This window comes from Suricata suricatta, chromosome 11 (genome assembly GCF_006229205.1).
Source record: "Suricata suricatta isolate VVHF042 chromosome 11, meerkat_22Aug2017_6uvM2_HiC, whole genome shotgun sequence".
Lineage (NCBI taxonomy): Eukaryota > Metazoa > Chordata > Mammalia > Carnivora > Herpestidae > Suricata > Suricata suricatta.
The window spans coordinates 55,822,423-55,844,685 of NC_043710.1; the positions used below are offsets into that span (position 1 = coordinate 55,822,423).

The 22,263-nt window shown below is 39.2% G+C and overlaps 2 protein-coding genes across 3 annotated transcripts in view; both read right to left on the reverse strand.

Annotated features, from left to right (window-relative positions):
• Nucleotides 1-8,398, reverse strand: part of P4HA3 (prolyl 4-hydroxylase subunit alpha 3) — a 50,442-nt gene extending 42,044 nt beyond the window's left edge. The window contains exons 1-4 of the mRNA XM_029915631.1: nucleotides 8,341-8,398; nucleotides 2,188-2,556; nucleotides 242-447; nucleotides 54-160 (exon numbers count right to left, since the gene is read on the reverse strand). Coding sequence (XP_029771491.1) covers nucleotides 54-160; nucleotides 242-447; nucleotides 2,188-2,556; nucleotides 8,341-8,398 — 740 coding nt within the window. The remainder of the gene's footprint in view (nucleotides 1-53; nucleotides 161-241; nucleotides 448-2,187; nucleotides 2,557-8,340) is intronic.
• A 5,393-nt stretch (nucleotides 8,399-13,791) lies between these two features.
• Nucleotides 13,792-22,263, reverse strand: part of PGM2L1 (phosphoglucomutase 2 like 1) — a 47,488-nt gene continuing 39,016 nt past the window's right edge. For both annotated transcript variants that reach the window (XM_029957525.1, XM_029957524.1), the window contains 2 exons: nucleotides 21,454-21,587; nucleotides 13,792-19,315 (listed from right to left, as the gene is read on the reverse strand). In XM_029957525.1, coding sequence (XP_029813385.1) covers nucleotides 19,213-19,315; nucleotides 21,454-21,587 — 237 coding nt within the window. In that variant the 3' untranslated portion in view covers nucleotides 13,792-19,212. The remainder of the gene's footprint in view (nucleotides 19,316-21,453; nucleotides 21,588-22,263) is intronic.

The following is a 22,263-nucleotide window of genomic DNA, read 5'->3' on the forward strand; positions in this document are numbered from 1 at the left end:
CCCCCTCCCCCTCTCCTTTGCTCTGCTGCCTCCTGTCGCTCTCCATCTCCCACCCGCCTGCCCCCTGGCTCCTCCGCCTGCGTGGGGGCTGCTGCGCCCTCGGTGTCCGCCGGCTCTCCACTACGACCCGGGAAGGGGTTTCCGCTGTGCCCCGTTCACGCTCGGGGAAACAGAGGCAGGGGGTGTGGGAGGAATAATTCACTGGTCTATGGCTGAACAACGCCGTCCCTTAAGTATTCACCTCTTTGCGTGGAGGGTGGAAATAGAGAAACACCACTGGATTCTTACGGGGAAATCCGGGGGAGTAAATAATGTGGTTGGTAATGACGATGTGGTTGGAGAGCTGTAGGAGCGCAGAAGGAAAGAAGGAACACTTCACGGAAGACTTGGCATCTGAGCCATCATGAAAGGCAGAATTCTGGTAGAGGGCGAAGGCGATTAGGGTCACTGCATAACAAATCTAGAACCCATCACACTAAAATGCTGGAGTCTTGAGTCGTTGCTCCATACCATATAGCTATGGCCACTTAAGCAAAAAATAAATAAATAAATAAATAAATAAATAAAAATAGTATTATTATATCCGACTAGGCTACTTACTCTTTTCCTCACCTTCCCAAGCAATGTTCATTCATTCATTCATTCATTCATTCATTCATTCATTCAGCAAATATTCAGTACCTCTGTTATTGCGCTGAGGACACAGAAAAACCGTACATCCAACCCTGAACTCACAAGGGGAAACAGAAACAAGTAAGCACAAGAAAGCACTATCAGGATAATGCAGGGCTGTGCAATGAGCAATGGCAACACTGAGGAGGAAGTTCCTGCCATGCATAAGTAGTGGAGGGCTTCCCAGAGAAGGCAATGTGTGCAGATCCAAAAGGATGAAAAGAAATTTTCTGGAAGATGACAGGCAAGTGAGGGATGGGCGTTCTTGGCAGAAGGTACCTGTGTACCAACGTTTGGGATGGAAAAATAGTCTAAGTTCCAGAAATGATGAAAAATTCCTTGTGGTTGGAAGTGTCGGTATTATACCCAAGTTTCCAATATTGCCCCCCAAAACCGGAGACTACCAGGGAGACCGAGTCACACATGCAAAAGCAAAGGGCTTTATTACGAGTTTAGGTTGGCCGAGCCTAAGCTCAGGCTCACAGATTTTACCAGCACAGTGGATTCATGCTGAGAGCCCAGAACATGGTGGGGTAGGGGCTTTTTTGGGAAGGGGGAGTTACAGGAAATGGTGACACAGGTATATTGACAGCAGGTTTAACCATTCATTCATACTTTTGGTGGGAGCCAATCACAACATTTAGAGTATTGACGAATCACAGAGTGGGCCCAGGACCCTCAGGTAGGGGGCGTGACTAGTCTTAAGCCTCCATCTTTAGGCCTGCCCTTAGAAACGTTAAAGGTGTTAACCGGCCTTTCCTGGTTGGGTGTTACAAGGGTGGTCCCTCCTGCCTTGGTAACGTGTGCCCTTCTATTGTCTAATGATTCTGAGAAACTGACACTTAGGCCTCCAAGGTCAGAGTCAGTTTGATTCAGACCTGCGTCATTACATCGGATTATATTGTCATTGCATGACATACTAAGAAATTTAGCCTATCCTCTATGAAAATCTAATGGAAGTTTTAAGGTGGCAATAATAGTAGTAATAGCAGCAGCAGTAAAAATAATAGTTAATACTTAGTGCTTCCTGTGTGCTAGGCACTGTCTAAGCATTTTGCATGTGTTAGTTCATTTAATTCTCATACTGACTCTATGGCATAGTTAGTGCTATTAGTCCCATTTTACAAATAAGAAGATTGAGGCACAGAGAGGATAAATAACATACTCAGTGTTAATTATGTAAAGACTACACTCAGAGGTGTGCTGGTTAAATGGCTCCCCAGGACAACAGAAGTCCTGATTTGTGACATTTGCTAATTTCTGTGGTGTAAATTTTCCCACAGTGGCCACTTTCCAGGTACTGAGATGATATCACTGAACACAGTAAAGAGTTAACAACTGGCTGTCGTGAAGGGGTATAGGCCAGATCCAGCATAGCACTTCTCCTGGAAGACACAGAGATGCATCACCCAGATCCCTTTTCAAGGAAGGACTTGGTGCACAGCTCCAAAGAGTCAGAAGAGTCTCCATCAGTCAGCTCCTAGGGGTCTGTCTTGCAGCAGAGAGCAAACTTACCTGAAGCCATTTCAAAACTTCCTTGGGCAGCCCGTATCCAGTTCCTGAGTAAGGGAATAAAGATGGAGCTTAACTTAAACCATGTGTCACTGGCTTTGACAAAGTGAAGGCCCTCACAAAAATTGTTAGCAGAATCTGGAAGGGCCTCCAGGAGACTGTTGATGAGGGCTTGAAGGGCAAGAAGGAAGACCTTGTTGTGGGCTGGAGAAAAGGGCACTTGAGTGCTGTTCTGTACTGGAAGAGCAGTTGATGAAGCTTGTCCTGCAGGCGCTGTGAAAACAGAAGACATTCTAGTAACTACATTGTGAACCTGGCTAATGAAGTCTCCAGGCAGAATGATGAAAGTGCCAACTGGCTTCTTCTGGCAGACTACAATAAAAGACAAAAAACACACAAGGAATGGCTCAGTTTCTAAGCCAAATTTAGAGGAAATATAGAAGATCTAACAGTCTTTTCAAGGATCTAAAATTTCTCAAATAAAGAAATGATGCAGGCAGGGTAAAGAACAAGCCCAGGGCACTACAAGTAAAACAGGACCTCGAGGTAAAGATTTCAAAAGTATGGTTTTAAAGACTCTTTGTTGAGACTTTAGAAAGATTTAAAGGTGTGCCTAGCAGACCTTCAAAGAAAGGGCATTTGACTAGATTTTCTCTGGTAAACAAGAGAGTCTCTAAGGGTCTTGAGAGTGTCCCCTACAAAGTAGACTATTTCAGCCAGGCAAAAATATTTCTAAGAATCTTAAGACTGTTGTACCACAGCATCCTGCCTCTCAGCCCAAGCGAGAGAAGGGCCTGGAAAGAAAAATAGATGTGGCTTTTGCCTAAAGGAGCAGATTCCAGTAAGATTTATAGCAAATCACCATGAGTTTTCATATAAGAGGCATTTGACTGGCTCAGTCAGTAGAGTATGTGAGTTCCCTGACTTGACTTCCGGTGCATGAGTTCAGAGCCCCATTTTGAGTGTAGAGATTACACAAACTTTTAAAAAGTTTTAAGATAATTTTATCAGAAGAAGCACTGCCAGTTTGGGCTAAAGACAAAGAAGAAAGAGAAAGAAAGAAAGAAAGAAAGAAAGAAAGAAAGAAAGAAAGAAAGAAAGAGAGAAAGAAAGAAAGAAAGGGAGAGAGAGAGAGAGAGAGAGAAAGAAAGAAAGAAAGAAAGAAAGAAAGAAAGAAAGAAAGAAAGAAAGAAAGAGGGAGGGAGGGAGGAAGGGAAGAAGAAAGGAAGATAAGGAGACAGAGGGAAGAAAGAAATAAAATTTTAAAAATATGCCTTTGGCACCCTGTATCCGTTTCCTATTACTGCTGTAACAAATGACCTCAAACTTGGAACAACTCAAATTTATTATGTTACCTTTCTGGTGTTCAAAAGTCTGAAATGGGTCTCACTGGGGTGAAATCAAGGTGTCAGCAGGGCTGTTTCTTCTGGAGGCTCTAGAGGAGAATCTAGTCCTTGCTTTTCCCAGTTTCCATGGACTGCCTACATTTCTTGATTTGTAGACCTAGGCTTCAAATACCTCTACTCTGCTATGTGCTTCTCATTACTATATATGTCTAGGACCAAGTGGCAGGAGGACATAGAGAGAAAAAAAAAATCAGTAGGGGTTTCCCCACCCTGTTGGGATTACAGAAACAAAAATTACAGCATTATTTGAGATAGTTTCAGTGTAGGTAGATGTAATACATAAGGTAAGTCAGCTTTTAGACAGCCATAGCAACCTCAGTACCACTATTGTCATTGGGGCTACTACTGTGAGATTGCCCGGGGAGACGGGGAGACGTGTGGGTACAGGGAAAGAGAGAACAAAAGGGAAACGGAGTTCTGTTCCTCTTTGCTTGAGCCAGAGCTAGAGGGCTTGTCCTGCAGCTCTCCCAGCCTCACCCTGGGTCCCAGTTCTGGGTTTAGGGCCATTGAGGATTGAAAAGTGGAAACTTAATGCCAGCTTAGTGGTGCTTCAAGTTCTGATCTTCTTCCCAAATCTACCTGCTGACATTTACTTTTCAGAGCCTTCAGATGCCATTTCCATGCCTTCTGCCCTGGTTTCATAGCTGCAGTCAGTGGGGGAAACTGCATCTTCTCATAACTAGAACTTCTTCCATTGTAATATTTAATTTAATTCTGCACGAGAGAGGAATTTTAAAGTCCCTCTAAGTAGCAGAGGGTTCTAAGTTTAGCTAAAACCAAACTAAAATGTAACTAAATTATACTACCAGTACGAATAACTATGTGACAATAGAATAGATAGTTTCTAAGCACAGCTAAATTTGTAAGAGCTCAATTTATGTTCCTGCTTGGTATTTAGCAAGGTGTTTTTTGTTCTTAAACTTGTCTTAGTAGACGATCCCTATTTCTGAATGTCAGAAACTGAAAAATGTGCATAGTAGTCCCTTTTGTTCACAGTGTCACTTTCCGTGGTTTCATTTCTCTGAGGCCCGCTGGGGTCCAGAAGCAGACGACCCTCCTTCTGACACCGTCAGGCCAATAGTGGCCTAACGCTTCATCACTACGCCTGTGTCTTCACCTCACTTCACCTCAGCATGTAGGCATTTCATCATCTAGCCTCATCATGAGAAGGGTGAGTACAGTACAATAAGATAATTTGAGAGAGACCACATTTACATAACTCTTAATATAGTATATTTTATTATATTATATATAATATATGGTATATGTACTATATAATATTATAGTGTATAATATGGTGTGTATACCATATATAATATTACAATAGTATATATAATACTATATATAGTATACTATTTAGTACATATACTATAGTATACAGCATATTATATATAGTATTATATGGTGTATACTATATTATATAGTATATAGTATAGTGTATAAATATATAGCAAATATAGTTTATATTTGTTCTACTTTATTATTAGTTATTGTTCTTAATCTCTTACTGTGCCTAATTTATAAATTAGTATAGGAAAAAAACAGTATATATGGGGTTCAGTACTACCTGCAGTTTTAGGCACTTCCCGGGGGTCTTGGAATGTATCTCCTGCAGGTGTGGTGAGACTACTATGTTAGCTTTGAGGAAATATACTAGTATTAGGCTTTATAGTGAAAAAGTGGGGGGAAATTGAAATGGAAAAAAAAAGGGTTAGGAAAAAATCAAATTTTCACATAAATATCAAGGCACCATAAAGAAAGGCTTTTCCAGAAATAATAATCATCTTGGTCTCATGCCCCTCTCTCCTGCTCACTCCACACCAGCCACTCTGGTCTTTGGCCTTTTCATTTCTCGCTCCTGCCAAGCTCTTTCCTGACCCGTGTAAAATTTCTGACTAATTCCGACTCATCCTTTGAGTCATTTCCTCAGGACATTTTATTTGTCTGAAGATCAGGTTTGAATCCCCACATTATTCAAAACAGACCCTGTATTTTCCTTTGGTAGTATTTATTACAACAGTACTTTCTTATTTCTATAATCCATGACTACCTGCTCCCTGCCCCACTAGATCACAAGCTTTGTGTAGGCAGGACTGCCAAGCAGAGTACCTGGCAATAGTAGTTACTCATTTAAAGAAATAGACTTAGGGCCACCTGGGTGGCTCACTCAGTTAAACGTCTGACTCTTGATCTCAGTTCAGGTTATGATCTCACAGTTCATGGGTTCCAGCCCTGCATGGGGTTCTGTGCTGACAGTGTGGAGCCTACTTGGAATTCTCTCTCCCTCTCTCTCTGCCCCACCCTGACCCATGCTGTCTCTCTCACTCAAAATAAATAAATAAACTTTAAACATTTAAAAAAAAAAAGAAATAGAATAAATGGAGTAGAAAGAGCACTCAAAATAATCCCTCAACCAATCTCTTTATCAAGGGTCCTCTGTGTGCCAGTCCCCTGCTAAACCCTTTATACTATTTATCTCCTTTTTCCCTCACAATAGGTCTATGGAATATGTATTGTTATTCTGCATTTTACAATTGAGAAAACCGTAGTTCAGTGAGGTTAAGTGATTCGTTAGCAAGATGGTAAAGCCTGAAATTGAACTCAGAGTCTCCAGTTCTTCGTTGGTCATTCTTTCGTTATATCGTTACTTCAGGTTGCTTGTTATCAGTTCCGGGGGCAGCCTCCCTTACTATATCCAAGGAGAATTTCTGTGGGACTCACTTCCACTCATTTCTCGTGAGTTTTCTCTTCTATTTTGAAAGGATTAAACCAGTGGATTGATATTTCTAAAAGTGTAGTCCACAGTTCATCTGCACCAGAATCATGGTGGGGACAAATGGATGCTTTTATGAAAAATTCCACTTCCAGATTCTCACTGAGACTTATTAAATCAAAATGTGGGGAATGGGGGGGGGGGTAAGGACAAAGTCTAGGAATCTGTATTTTTAACAGGCTTTTGAAGAGATTCTTATGCATGTCTGAGTTGAGGACACTTCATTAAGTGATTTCCAGAATTCCCTCTAGTTTTGACAGTCTTTACTTCTAAGACATTCGGAGGGCATGCCTTTGTATTTCTATCATCTTTTACACAGCCTGGAACTAAATATAGTTTTAGTGAATAAATACATTTGAATTTGGAAGACAGATTTAAGTCTTTGCTAAGGTATTTACAACTGATTCCTTGGGGGAAATTACTTTACCTCTTGACTCTTAGAGTTACTATCTTTTTTTTTTTTCTGTTTTTTATTTATTTTTTGAGAGACAGAGAGAGCACAAGCAGGGGAGGGTCAGAGAGAGAGGGAGACACAGAATCTGAAGCAGGCTCCAGGCTCTGAGCTGTCAGTACAGGGCCTGATGGGGGGCTCGAACCCATGAACTGTGAAATCATGACCTGAGCTGAAATCAGATGCTCAACCGACTGAGCCACTCAGGCACCCCAAGAGTTACCATCTTTAAAATGGAAATAAGAACAATCCCTATTCTGCTTCCTTACAGTTGATGTGGAAGATATAATAAGTCATGTTATTGAAAGCTCTTGTGATGATTCCAAGTTGAAGAACCATTACAGGTATAAAGTAGACACCAACAGGTGTCAGTTCTTAGATGGCTGAGATATAGTTCTTTCAAGTGGACTGACTAGGGAGTTTATTTTTAAAAAACCAACCAAACAAACAAACAAACAAAAACAACAACCAAGCATCACCTTTGAAAATTAAATTTCCTTCCAAGTAGGTAGAGTCTTTCCAAGAAAAGAACACTGATTTTTTAGGAAAAACCTGAGGCATTCCCATAGTGCCCCCTGGTGGAAATTAGAAGCTAACTTAAATCTACCATCCTGTCACGCATTTGCTATTCAGCAGCAGAGAGATCATCTTTCTTTCTATCTATCTATCTATCTATCTATCTATCTATCTATCTATCTATCTAATCTATCTATCTATCTATCTGTCATCGTCTAACTCATCTGTTCTCCATTTAGACTAGGAGCTTTTGGTGGAACTTCTCTTTGTCCCCAGAACCTAGCAGTCATTCTCCATGCATTCATTCAACCGTTAGTGAGCATCCATGGTTCCAGATGCTGTGCTTAGACCCAGGGATAAGCAGAGGAGCCAGGTGGCTTCCCTGCCTTAGAACACTTACAGTCAAGTAGTGGAGACAGACAAGCAAACAGGCAACAACACTGATGTATGCCGTGTAGGAGAAGGTACAGGGAAGTATGGAAGCCACGTTCTTTGGTCAATACCCACTGATCAGTTTAGAGGAAAAGCATGGCACATTTAGGGATGGATGGCAAAAATGAGTCAGGAAGTGCAAATAGGAGCTAGATGACGAAGAGCCTACTCTATTAATAATTTTGGTTTTATCATCAGACCAATGGGAAATAACTGAATAGTTTTAAACAGAGGAACAATATGATTCAATTTCTGTTTTGAGGGAGCATTGTGATTATAGTAGGTTGAACTGATTGACTGAAGGAAGCAAGGTTAGAGGCAGAAAAAGTCAGCTAGGAAGCCACTGCATAGTCCAGGCGAGAAATGAATGGTTGGGATGGATAAATAGGGAGGTTAACATGTATTGCCAAAATTCTGTTTCTTTCTTACAGAAGTATTTTATTCTTTGTATCTTACATTTACATGACACAAATCATTTAGTATATATGAGCTCAGTCATTTAAAAACATATAGAAGTGATGTAAAAATATATTTTTAAATACACATAATTATAAAGATTGGAAGGGAGGGATGCATACCAAAATTCATGATGAGGCTGGCTTCTGAGGAGGTATGGTGGGCTTTAAAGGTAGCCATGGTTTTATTCTGCCCTGTATCCACACCTGTTACTGTGTGACTTTGCATTTCCCTTCATCTCCTCTCCCCTTGAATCTGGGAAGGCCTTTTTACTTTCTTTAGCCAATAAAATGCAACAGAAGGGACATCTACGAGTTCTGAGCCTAGGCCTCAAGAGGCCTTACATGCTTTGACCTTCCCTTTTGGATCCCTGCCCAGACATCCATGTGAACAAGCCTGGGCTACCTGCTGAAATATGGGAGCCACATGAGGCAGAGCTCAGCCAATCCAGCTGAGTCCATCCTAAACTAACCAGCACCCAGTCAACTTGGCAGCTGCCCCTCATCCGATAACTAGGCCAGAAGAACCAGACAGCTGATCTCAGTCCAAATTGCCAAGCTGTGAGACATATAGATAGTTGTCTTCAACCACTAAGATTTGGGGTAGTTTGTTTTACAGCAAAAGTTGACTGTTACAGAAACTGGTGTCTGAAAATGAAATGCTTACCTTTAACAAAACCCCAAATTCATGGCATTGGCTTTGGTATCAGGGATGGGTGGAGATTGGAAAAATGGCAAGCAAACAGTGAAGTCTGGAAAAAATGGTGAGGAAATTGTTACTGGAGGCTGAAAAAATGGTGATCTGTGTTTTATAATAGCAAAACAACTGGCCAAAGTGTTGCCTATGGCAACTTGGAAGATGGGCGGAAATACTCAGAAAGTTTTTGGTTGTCTAAGGAGATCTCTAGGCAGAGTGTTGACAGTGTCAGTTCAGTGTTCCTAGCTGCATAACCTTGTAACAGGAAGAGAGGTAGGAGCTAAATAATTTAGAGAGAACAGAGAGGGGCAGGACTTGATTAAAAAACAAAATTTGGGGGGGAGTTCCTGGGTGGCTCAGTCAGTTGAGCATCTGATTTCAGCTCAGGTCATGATCCTAGGGTTGTGGGAATGAGCCTTACATTGAGCCCTCCTGTTAAGCATGGAGTCTACTTAAGATTCTCTCTCTCTCTCTCTCTCTCTCTCTCACTCTCGCTCTCACTCTCGCTCTCTCTCTACCTGTATCTGCCTCTCTCCTGCTCGTGAGCACTCTCTTTCAAAAATAAAAATTTTAAAATAAATAAAAAATGAATTTTTTAAAAATCTTGAGACTCTCTAGCCAGCATAGTGTTATTACAGGAAAATACAATCTGGAGATGTAGATCATATCAAAGACGTGGCTGTAACACACTTTGTAAAGACTTTGAAAGAATGGGTGGTATCTAGTGTATTCTGAGACAAAAAGATTTCTTGGAATCCTAACAGCAATGTCCACAGAAGCCCAATTCCAAAATAGCAGTGATAAAATTGAGGGAGAGGTCTCAAAAACAATTGTGAGTATAGAGCCGACCATAATTGGATACATAGAAAACCCACAAAAATTTTAAATGAGTTGTACATGCCAGAGTACCAACAGCTTGAACTAAAAGAGTCTGAGAAATAATCTCCATTGCTACTCAGCTGTCCACATGTGCTATTGCTTCAGAAGTAGCTAAGGAAGGAGATGGAAAAGGAAGGAGGGTCCGGAGGGCAAAGCCAAGAAGCAGAGATCCGTGGACTAGGGGGCCACTCCCAGGGAATGGAATGTAGGTCCAAGCAAGGAATATTGGGAATATTCCTTCTCCCAGGCTGGAGCCACATCCGGTGTTTATCTAGCTGGAATCAGAAGTGCTCTGTTTAAGGATGACTATGCTCCTTTCATGCTTCTCCCTCTTGAATGGAAATGTCTGTTGAGCTTATCCTGCCTTCGTCCCCCTGTACACTCTGAGAGTCATGATGGAAACTTTGGGCATTTCACCCAGAAAGAGTATAAAGTCAGAAGTGCCAATGGTTGAGATCGGAAACCTATTATCCAGCCTTCCCAGGATGCTTCTTCCTGCTGTCTCCTGGGTCTGCAAGGCCTTTCCTCATTTCTCTGTCCGACAGACACCTGCTCTCTCTTCAAGTTTCACTCTAGTTCTGGAGATTGTTTGGACCCCCTCCTGGGCCCCACACAGTTGCCCCTCTCTCCTCCTGCACCATTTCTGTACTTAGCTTTATTACAGCACTTCCTTTTTATGTTGTTGTTTATTTATTTTTGAGAGACAGAGAAAGTATGAGCAGGGGAGGGGCAGAGAGACAGGAAGACACAGAATCTGAAGCACGCTCTGGGCTCTGAACTGTCAGCATAGAGCCCAATGCAAGGCTTGGACTCACAAACTGTGAGATCATGAGCTGAGCTGAAGTTGATCAACTGAATGAGCCACCCAGGCACCCCATCTATTATAACACTTCTATTGGACTGTCTCTGTTCTTGTCTTTGTAAAGATGGAGGACATCTTACTGACTTATTCATGGTCCTGCTCCTAGCAGGTTAGTAAATATTTATACCAGAAGGAGAAAGGGACTACCGGTCAGGAGACCTAACTATTAGTCCAAGTTTTGTCTCTGACCAGCTCTGTGACTCAGGGTATCACTTCTCTCTGGACCTTAGTTTTCATCTGATTAGAAATAGGAAGGGCCCTTTCTGAAAAAAGACTAAGATTTATTGAAAGAATTTTAGGACGCCTGGGCTCAGTCGGTTAAGTGTCCAACTTAGGCTCAGGTCATGATCTCACGGTTCATGGGTTTGAGCCCCTCATTGGGTTCTGTGCTGACAGCTCAGAGCCTGCAACCTGTTTCAGATTCTGTGTCTCCCTCTCTCTCTGCCTTTCCCTTTCTCTCTTTCTCAAAAATAAACATTAAAAATTAAAAAAAAAAAAGAATTTTAACTAGCCATCCTCAGGCCATGGGGGAGGGGGACGGTGGCAGGAAAGAGTAGTTTGGGAGTAGGACAACTTGGGTCCTGTAGAAATCCACTCTGTGGACTCACATGGATCCCTGACCAGACCTTCAGGCTTCCCTAATTGTAGAGAGAGGCTTGCACTGAATTTGGGTTCCTTGCTTAGTGCAGGGGCTGAGTTTCTTTTGTGGGATGTGGAACCCTGTCCACCAGGGAGAAGTGTGCATATGTGGGGATGGAATGACAACTAAAAGAAACTGATCTAGTTGCTGGGTTTTTTCTCCCCTTACCCCCTCCCCACATGGGAGCAAATTTCTTTACCGCTCCCCAATGCCAGCTTGCCTTATTTAGCCTCAGGTTGATTTTTTTTTTTTTTTTTTTTGGATTATGACTCTTTTCCCCTTCTGTTTATGTCTGTCTCAAAGCCCTCTAGCAAATCTCAAGTAATCCTACTTCGCAAGCCTCCACTCACATATTTCTTTGCTTTGAGTTGAATGTACTCATATACCATGTGTGCCTCCCCCTTTTGCTTATTCACAGCCTACTTGCCTTTAAAAAACTCAACCCAAATTCCAATATTCTAATTCGGTTCATTTCAGCTGAATCTTTTTTTTTTTTTTTTTTTTTTTGAGGGCTTATCATGTACTTGGCTCAGTTCTGGGCACCTTGAGTCAGCCAATTCCAGCTTTTGGAGAGCTCACAATCGACTGGGAGAGTCCAATATACAAGCAGATCATTTCCTCACGGTGTGGAACGTGCTGTAACAGAGGCTGGCAAAGGAGCTATGGCCATATAGAGCAGCTTGGCTGGTGGGGTGGGGGCTGGGAACTGGGTAGGAAGGTTTTTGGAAGGCATGATGCTTGAGTTGAGGGTTAAAGGAGTTATTTGCCAAGTGAAGAAGTATCAAGTGGTGTGTTCCAGGCAGAACCCCTCCCATATCAGGACTAAATCCCACCTTTTATACTCTGGCCTGGCACCACCATTTCTGGTGTAGCATATTAATTCTGGATCCAGTTCTTTGAAAACTGCCCACATGGTGATCAGGAAGGCGAGAGGATGGTCATACTAGGAATGGTAGCTGCACTGTGCATATTTAGACTGAAGGGAAAGGATTTGGAGTGAAAAGGAGATGGAATTTGGAATCACACTGAGCTTCCGAGTACAACCAGAGGGCAGAAGCTGAGGGAGGCAGATTTCAGCTGAACACGAGAAAGAACTCTCCACTAGCTTTTCTTTTGAGAGTACAACTTGTTAGCAAGTTGTCACAGGAGAGGTTCAAATATAAATCCCGATAGTGGGAATTGAAGATTGGATAAGATGAACTTTAAAGTTCTTACCTGGGGTGGTCTCTCATACCACCTCCCCACCTCCACCACCATCTCAGAGACCTGCTTATGCCTTTTTGTACTTTCACCTGCTCACTGAAGTCCCAGCTCCACAGCATAGCATGCCGGACCCTCTCCACTCACACCCTACTCAACATGTCAATAGCAAACCACTCATGGTGATCTGTGCTTGAGGTGTCCTCTCTCTTTCTTTGCATTCCCCATAATTTCCAATTGGTCAATTAACTCTCTCCCACTGTGTCTTGATGGGAAGGTGTAAGTGCAGTGGCCTGCCTCCTACTACCACTCAGCAGGAAGCTGGGTGGTCAAATTCTTCCCTTACCAGTTTTTGGTTTCAGCTAGGAGGAAGGCATGCCCCAAAAGTCCAGTCAACTGGGCCTTCTTTCTAGTGCTTTGAATCCAAAGACAAAGGAATAGATTAAAGTGATCTTGTGGAATGGGGGTAGGGGGAACAGTGTCCTGAACAGACTGTTCCAAAAGTAACATGGTTGCTGTGTCTTTTTTCCTACTTTGTAGCCTTCTGAAGTACCCTTGGTACCTACATATTTTCAAGTTCATAAATATTGATAAAACAAAATATTGAAGCATGGGGCACCCGGGTGACTCCATCACTTAAGTGTCTGACTTCAGCTTAGGTCATGATCCCGTAGTACGTGAGTTCAAGCCCCACGGCAGACTCTGTGCTGACAGCTCAGAGCCTGGAGCCTGTCTTCAGATTCTGTGTCTCCCTCTCTCTCTCTGCTCCTCCCCCGCTCATGCTCTGTCTCTGTCTCAAAAATAAACACTAAAAAAATAATAATAATGAAGCAGAATAAAATATTTTAAAGCAACTGCACACAAGATTAGACCATTTAGTGATAAGAACAAGAATTAAAGAGAAGAAAACAAAGACAGATAGGAGAATGGTCATATCACTAACAGAAATGAGGAAGTGCTGGTTTAGGGATGACAGGGAGGAAGAACGGGAAATAAATTTATTATTATATTTAACTTTTTATTATGTTAACCGATGCTAACGTGAGTAGACAAATTAGGTCAAATGAAGAGAAAGAAAAATCAGATGAAAAAACTTGAATATGAGCTCTTTCTTCTGGGACTTCTGATGAACTACGTTCATAAGAACATGTTTACTGAACAATAAGCTGGAATATTCATTTAGGCTGAAAGTAGATTCTGGGTATGCCGTGCATATATTTCAAAAACACCGTTCCATTCTGACAGTGAACTTTATGAACCACACAATAATTAAGATAATAAAAATTACACAGAGACTCATGCCTATAACGAGGCCTGTTTATTACTGATAACACTTCATTTGGCTAAAACCACAAGAAATCCACTCACAAACACTTCAAGTGCAAATTCTCACAGGGAGTACTTATGATACATCCTGGTATTTTCATCAGGAAAAAAAATGAGAAAATGTTGACAAAAACTGTTAAAACAAGGGCACAATTTTGAGCAACTGCTACACAAGTCAGAAAAATAATTCATTCTTAACTGTATATATTTTATCTGGCATATTCAATGACATAATACAAAGAGTTTATTTTAGCCTAAAACAAGAAGGCCTCACCAGATATACAGATGCAGACTCTTGTTTGAGTGCCTCATGTAAGATACATGATGAATCATAACAGTGGACAGAAATATATTAGTTTCAAATTAGTTGTGACTCACTTGGAAGGTAGCACTAGTAGGCTCAAAATGGCACTTATAACTAGTGATATTAAGTCTACGGAGATACTTTCTTAGCCTACTTGGCCAACATCTTGCTTTGAGTGTAAAATACTAGGCATTATATATAGTTTCCAAATAGGAATATGCTCTGCTCTCTCAAAAGAAACTGAGTATTTAAGGGTGTGCGTGCTTTGCTTGAAACACTGAATCAGAAAACTAACATTTTTTATTGTTTCTTACTTAAACTATTGGTTTCTTTAAATAAAATACAACCCCCTAATTCCTACTGTCACCAACTAGGCACTCTATTAACAAGCACTGTACTGGGGGGAGGGGCAGGTATGAAAAACTGATAAGACATGATCTCTCCTCTCAGGGAGCTGATAGTTGGGTGCGCCTTTTCAGTCAAGGAATGCCAATGAATTAATGAAAACAAACTGGCCAACTCCTCTGACAATATTATATAAGGTTCAAAAGTAATGGAGCTGTCTCAGCTCAGTTTAATTTGGCATTAATACTTTCAAAGTACAGCTTTTAAGAGGCAGGGAATATCCTAGATATGTCCTATGTCTGTATTTCTCAAAGTCAGTGTGTGTACCACCAGGTGGATGCAGAAATCAAGGGGGAGGGGAACTGAGGCCATCTGGTAAATGTGGTGCTTTCTGGCAACACCGGTTTCCATGAAGATTGAAAGAATCATCTTTATATTGAAACAGTTTTATTACGGAGAATGCAAAATTCAACTTATGTTTTTAAGACAGAACACAAAATTTCATGAGTGGTAGGTAGACTGCTTCAGATTTTGTGTGTGGGCCCCTTCCCCGCCCATGTTCATACTCTTCTGCTTTGGGGTTAAGCTGGTGGAAAAATTTGAGAAACAAACTTCAGATACATCATTTGCCCTTACCTTGGATACGTTACTTATTCTTATATGTCTTCTTTTTAAAGTACATAGTCTTGAATGAACAAAGAGAAAAGATCTTTAATGAATGTAATAATAATATGGAAAACATTAACTTTGTTTCCAACTGAAACTAAAAAAAGTCATGCTGTGTTAAGTCCTGCAGTGAAAGATCTTATTTCCATCTGGGACTTCTTATGGCTTACGGTAAGATGCTTTCAGGGACAAATGTGAAAAAAGATTTCCTCAAATTCTGTGCTTTGGATACCCCAAGTACAAGGAAACCTGAAGTAACATGTGAGATCAATTGACCATTCAATTGATTAGTATGACTCCTCATCAGTGTCTAGAGCAATCTCAGAAAAACAAGTGAACTGTAAAAGGCTATAATAAATTAACATATAGTAGTATTCAGACAGACCAAAAAAGGTTATGAAACAGATTTAAAGTTACTTCTTATAATGTCTTAAATATCCTTACAATAACAACAAAATAACCAAAAGTCAAAAAAAATAGACATAGCTTATGAATAAGTTTAAAGCATTTTGAAAGAATACAATTAAGATTTCTTATCAGTGAGGTAATAGGGCAATAGTTTTTCACAGTAATGAAATGTGGGAGGGGACCTAGGGAAAAAGGGAGGTAGAGAGAAGAAGGCATAACATAAATTTATCCAAGCAAAATTTGGATTTTTCAAGCATCACAAACATCAGCGGAAAACATCTGAAAGGAACACCAATAGCAGCAGTTCATAGTTCATAGAACAATTTCTCCATTAAACTCCAGCTAATACTTTTGTTCAATCAATTCCAGAAGCAACCTCCTTAAGAAACAGGAGGTCTATTTCCTATATAAAGTTATGGCCAGAGGATCCAGTTTCTTAGAACCTCTCTGTCTGCTGAAGTCACCACACCCAAATAACAAGACAGTTAAAACCCTCAAACATCCTATAATGCTATACAGTCTTCAAGATGAATAAAGTGATGTTCAAGTCTCACTTATTTGCCAGGTTAAATTAAAAATAATATCCGAGCAGGTCTTTATGCAGTGAATAAAGTCGGCACTCATGCCTCTATTACTCAACATATACAAAAACTCTCTTGTAAGCTAAATCTTCTAGATAAAGAGCAAAACTCTAACGTAACTTTCAGTGGTCTCTATGACATCATTGTTGTTCCAATCTGAGGTTTGAAAAAAAGTATTGGAAGGAATCTTTAAAATCCATTTAGTACATTCCTTAATATATAAATTCATTATTTAATTTTTTAAAAATGATCCTTATTCTTTTTTAGCCTGTCCTCATTGAAGATAGAGAACAGGTTGCCATATTCCTCCTTACTTTGGGCCCTTCAATAAAAGATTCAACTAGTAACTTAAGACTTATTAAACTATCTGAACAGTTTCCCCCCCTCCAGAATTAAATGATCTTAATTCTTTGAACTTTTTCTCATAAGTCTTATTTTCCAGTTTGTATTATATTCTTTTTTATTTCTGCTAAGTCCTCTCCTTCCCAGTTCCCATATGATCCTAAGACGCAACAGCCTAGCAGGAACCGAATCAGTAAGAGGGGCACGTTTTCTCACCTCTTAAAACTTGGCCTCTTTTTAGTGGTTGCTAATGAAGGAAAGGATGTAAAAGGTTCACTAGCTGCTCATCATAACACCTTGCCCACAGCCAGTTTATTCCCTATCTTTTGGAGAGGTAAGTTTGCCCTTCACAAGAAGCATTTCCTGCGCCTTCTTATTGACTTTCAATTATTTGTTTATTTTGACTGCTTATTTCAGTGTATTCTTTGATCTTGCCCCACTAGTTTGTTCCTTTTCTCCAAAACTCTAGAGAAGCCCAGTCTGATCTATACACTCAAGGAGAATGCATTCATTTTTGTGATATTATTCATAGAGAAAAAGCTAAACAATGTAGAGCCCAAGGCTGAAACCTACGGGTCAGCACTTCTGTCTTTCCTGGTTAGCTTGGATTGCTAATTTATCTTTTAGGCCACTGTAACCCACTATGTCAAGTTCATGTTAAATATCATGTGAATATAGACTTGAGAGCTTTGCTAGAATCTAATAATTCCCTCAATCTATACACTTCAGGAACATTTATAAAATTTTGTGAATTTTAACTTTGGATTTTTAGATTTTTGAGATAACCTAAGCTTTCATAACTTTTCACCATAAGAAGACTTAGACATTGCATTATATTAAAGCACTCAAACTGTTTTCTTTATAATATAATGACAATCATGACATGGCTTTAGCGATTATGAATGGGCTATCATATCATTTTAGCTCCACTTTGTTCTTTAGTCACTGAAATACAGACACTAAAGCCAAATATACATATTTTTCATGTATATACCATTATTCATAATACTTGGCAGAATATAGGCCATCTCCGAAGTTACATTCTACATTCCTTAAAGCAAATAAAGCAAAAAAAAGTCTACACGTTTCTTCTTTAGTGCAAAGCCTTTGAGAACAATGTCATTCAGAAATATGGTGCTCTACCCTTAGCTACCTATTACCTACAGTCATACGAGATCTAGCTATAGGAAAGGAAGGAACAAATTAACAACAGTGGCAATACGAGAGTTTGAAAATTATACCTGGACTATATGGGTTCAACCAAATGTTAGCTGACAGGTGCAATAAACCAAACTGTCATTTAATAAATACTTTAATCTGTTTAAATTGTATATTATTATTATTTTCTTAGGAAATAAATTCTCTAATACCAATTATATTCCAGTAGTAATTTGTTCAGTATAATTACCCCCAATGCCTTGTGATTCTTACCTCTTAAATATAGCACATGTGTTTAAGTATTCTGTGAATTATATAGGGCAGGGTACACTTTAAGAAGGTTAAATGTTATTTCTCTATTAAATTTTTTTAGAAGTCTGGGGAAGCAACCAAAAGTGACCTTCCAAATTTTTTTTCCACATCGATAAAGATAAATAGTACTCTTGAGATCAGAAATTCTACAATAGACAGCAAGATGTTAGAACAACTGGACTTTAGTTTTAAAACATGTAGTTTTAGTGTTTTGTAACATCTAAAATCTGGATATTTTATTTCTTAGTAAAATTAGCATTATTTCATCTGATAAAGGAATAAATCTACTTATAAAAATGTAATTCCAAAGTTAGACTTCTAAATAAATTCAGAGCTCCTTTCTCACTTCAGATTTTTTCCTTTTCTTGAAGGCTGTGATTACTGACATTGAATTCTAACATGAAGATCCTTCAGTACAGTTACATTGAGTTTGCTTTTATTAAGATTTTTATTTACATTCATAAGATTTTTTAAAGGGCAAATTTATTTGCTATAGAGGGGAAGCACCTAGATAGTTTGGAAGATTTTCCTTAACTGTATGAAAATTGGCTGATTAAATTATATTCAATGCAGGAACACTGTTTTAATTCATACATACCCTGAGAAGGCACTAAGAAATCTGACAAGAACGAAACCACTAGGAGCACTGCCACTATTGTTTTACGTTCAGTAAACGTCAGAATTTTAAATACATACAGTAAGTTTACACTACATCAAGAGCACCTGAAACAGAGAAGCTGAAAACACATATTGTAACACCAGTTCTAAGCGAGAAATGCAAATACCCTATGTTTCAAATACTCTACTTTGTAAGTTAATGCCTGTGACATAACAATGACACTTTCCCACAGTATTCTGGGAGCAATGCCATTTTCTTGTCAATTTTATAGATTAATTTCCTTAACTAACTCTACAATTATGTAACATTTATCTGCCTTTTTTTTTAAACTGTGCTTTACACAATTATAATATGGAACTAAGCTTAATCACACTTAAATAAGAAAACTCACTTATGTATTGTTTTTTTTTTCTGTTAAAGGAAGAACAATGTGTCACTATAATACTTTTAATGCATGACTTTTGTTCAATCATTTCTCTCCAGACCATTGCATTTCAAATTGACAGTTTGTTTAGTCAGCCAACCAAAAGAAAGAAAATAAAAATAAAAGGATACTTGGCCAGAGGAGATGGAGAATGCTAACAAGACTGAGCACATGGAGTTGTTTGTCGTTCTGCTTCATGTGCCAGTGCAAAGTAATGCTGTGCTGGTGTGCACTAGACAGAACGCCAGGTCAGTCCATTTTTACTGGGCTCAAGAAAATTCTCAATCAAAGCTTCAATTAGTTTCTTCAATTCCTCTTCTAGTAAGGCAGTGTCACTGAAGAGAAAGATTAAGAGTTTTGAAATTCTTTATTTTCATCACCTTAAAATTTATTTAAATTGTTATAATTTTAAGAGGATATTTTCCAGAGGGGATGATCAAACAATTTGTTAACAAAAAAGTTCACGCAGTTAAAACGAAACAAGACTAGAGGCAAAGTGATCACACACACAAAAAACACCATTATCACAAACTGAAGTTGAATTGCATTAAAGGGAGGTCCTTGGTACACAATACATGGATGGGTCAGTATATCTACAGATTCCTCCTGAGTCAGGCAATTTAATGGCACAGAACACCAATACTAGGTATTATGCTAAAATGGCTTCCTGAAATACTTTGAAGAACACCCAGCGGAGGTTATGGGATGACATGGCATGATTCAGGTACAGAGGGAGAAGTGACTAAAAAAATGAGATGTTTAAAAAATAAATATATACTTACAGGTATGTACTTCAAAGTCATCACTGCTGCTGCCCAAAACATTTCTAGAAAAGCCTCTTTTCAAAACTGCCTTCGCAATAATTTTTTTGTTACTTTATTAATCGCCCTTCAGTTTTAGACAAATACAGCATTACCCAGGTTGGTTGCCTTTAACTGTATTCTGAATAACTTCAGAAAGTCTTTTTACCCCCAAAGGAAATAAAATCTACTCTTAAATGCAAAGATTTAGGGACATACAAAATAATGCACCTTGCACTTTGAAGACAATTTCAAAAACTCTCCTTCCTAAAAGTATACTGATCAGTAACAAAGTTCTACTTTATAAGTTTAAATAGCATCTGCATATGTTTTTCAAGTCAATTTAGTCATAATTCCTTCTCTTAAAAGGCAATAATTTGGGCAGATTAAGTTAAATCATATAGAAGTAAAAAATGAATATTGTCAAGATGCCTGGGTGGCTCAGTTGGTTCAGGATCCAATCTTGATTTTGGCTCAGGTCATGATCTCAGTTTGTGCGATGGAGCCCTGCCTGGGGCTATCAGCACAGAGCCTGCTTGGGATTTTCTCTCTCTTGTTCCCCGCCCCTCCCCTGATCACGCTCTCCCTCCCTCTCCATCTCTCTCTCAAAATAAATATATAAAAAAATGAATATTGTCTGACAATAAGTTATTTGTTGATCATTTCTTTATGTTCATCATATAACAGTTAAAGCTCACAGAACCTTCCCAGTTATAAAAATTCACTAAAATTTTAAAATTTAATTCCTAAATGATACAGTGATTTGGAAAATAGTCTGACAGTTCATCTGAAGGTTAAACTTAGAACTACCATGTGATCTAGCAATTCTACACCTACATATTTATCCAAGTCAAATGAAATCATATGTCCACACAAAAATATTTGCACAACCATTTGTAGCACAATTATTCATTAGTAGTTAAAATGTGGAAATAACCCAAATGTCCACTGATACCCGATAAATGGATAAAAAAGTTCTATAGTCTGCACAATAGAATATTATTAGGCCATGAAAACAATTTTTTTTTAAAAAGGAAGAAAATGCTGGTTCATGCTATAACATGGATGAAACTTGAAAACATTATGCTAAAATAGAAGATGCCAGTCACCGAGGGCTAGATATTATATGATTCCATTATATGACATGTCCACAATAAACAAGTCTATAATGACCGATAGTAGATTGGTAATTGCCTAGGGTTAAGAGGGTGGGGGATAGCAAGTGACTGCTAGTGGGTATGGGGTTTCTTTTTGAGGTGATAAAAATATTCTAAAACTGACTGTTAGTAAAAAATAAAAAAAAAAGATTGTGGCAAACCATAAGAGACTCTTAAATACAGAGGACAAACTGAAGGTTGATGAGGGAGGGGAAAATGGGTGATGGGCATTAAGGAGGGTACTTTTGGGATGAGCACTGGGTGTTATATGTGATGAGTCACTGAAATCTACTTAAGTCAAGACTACACTGTATGCTAGCTAATTTGAGAATAAGAAAAAAAAATACATGGAGAAAACAAAGATTGTAATGATTGCACAACTCTGAATTTACTAGAAACCGGTGAACTGTACACTTTGAATGGGTAAACTGTATGGTATGTGAATTATATCTCAATAAAGTTTATATATATGCATGCATATATACATATATATGTATTTAAAAAATCAATTCTCACCTCTGCTCAGGCGATGCACACATCTCTGCATAATACTTTATTTTGGGTTCTGTCCCGCTTGTCCGAAGAGTAGCCACGCAGCCATTTTGAAAAGTAAATGTAATCATTTGGCTGTTTTTACTCACAGGCAGCACCTATGTACAATTTTAACAACAGCTTAGTTACACTTGGTATCTTTTTCATTTTCGAGAGTTGTAAAATATACGCTACTTATATGAGGTCTCTGAAGGAGTCAAATTCATAGAAGCAGAAAGTAGAAGGCTGCTGGCAAGGGCTGGGGGGGAAGTGGGGAGGGGGCAGTTGTTTAACGGTATGGGGTTTCAGTTTAGCAAGATGAGAAAGTTCTGGAGACTGGTTGCACAGCAATGTGGATACAGTTAACACTGCTGGGCCTGCATGCTTCAAAACAGGTATGGTGGTAAACTTTACGTTATATGTTTTTTACAGTTGAAAATATTTTAAAAGGAATTATAAAATATAAAAGGAGATTACATACATATTAATAAACATACCATGTACTAAACATTTATAATAGTACAGACACGGGGCTGTATACATGATCTCTAGACCTCAACAATAATCTTCTAAAGTAAATATTACTGCCAATTGACCGACAAGTTTCAAAAAAAGTAAACAACCTGGTCAAGATAATCAGCTGAAGTGGCAGAGCAAGAAGCTGAGGCCAAGCCTATTTGTTTCAAGGTCCAAACTGCCTCTACACTTGCAAAGTCCTTTACAAATTCAAAGCATTTTCACAGTTTATCAATAGTCTCCAAAGCAGAGTGCCCATATCCTAGAGGACAGGCAAAA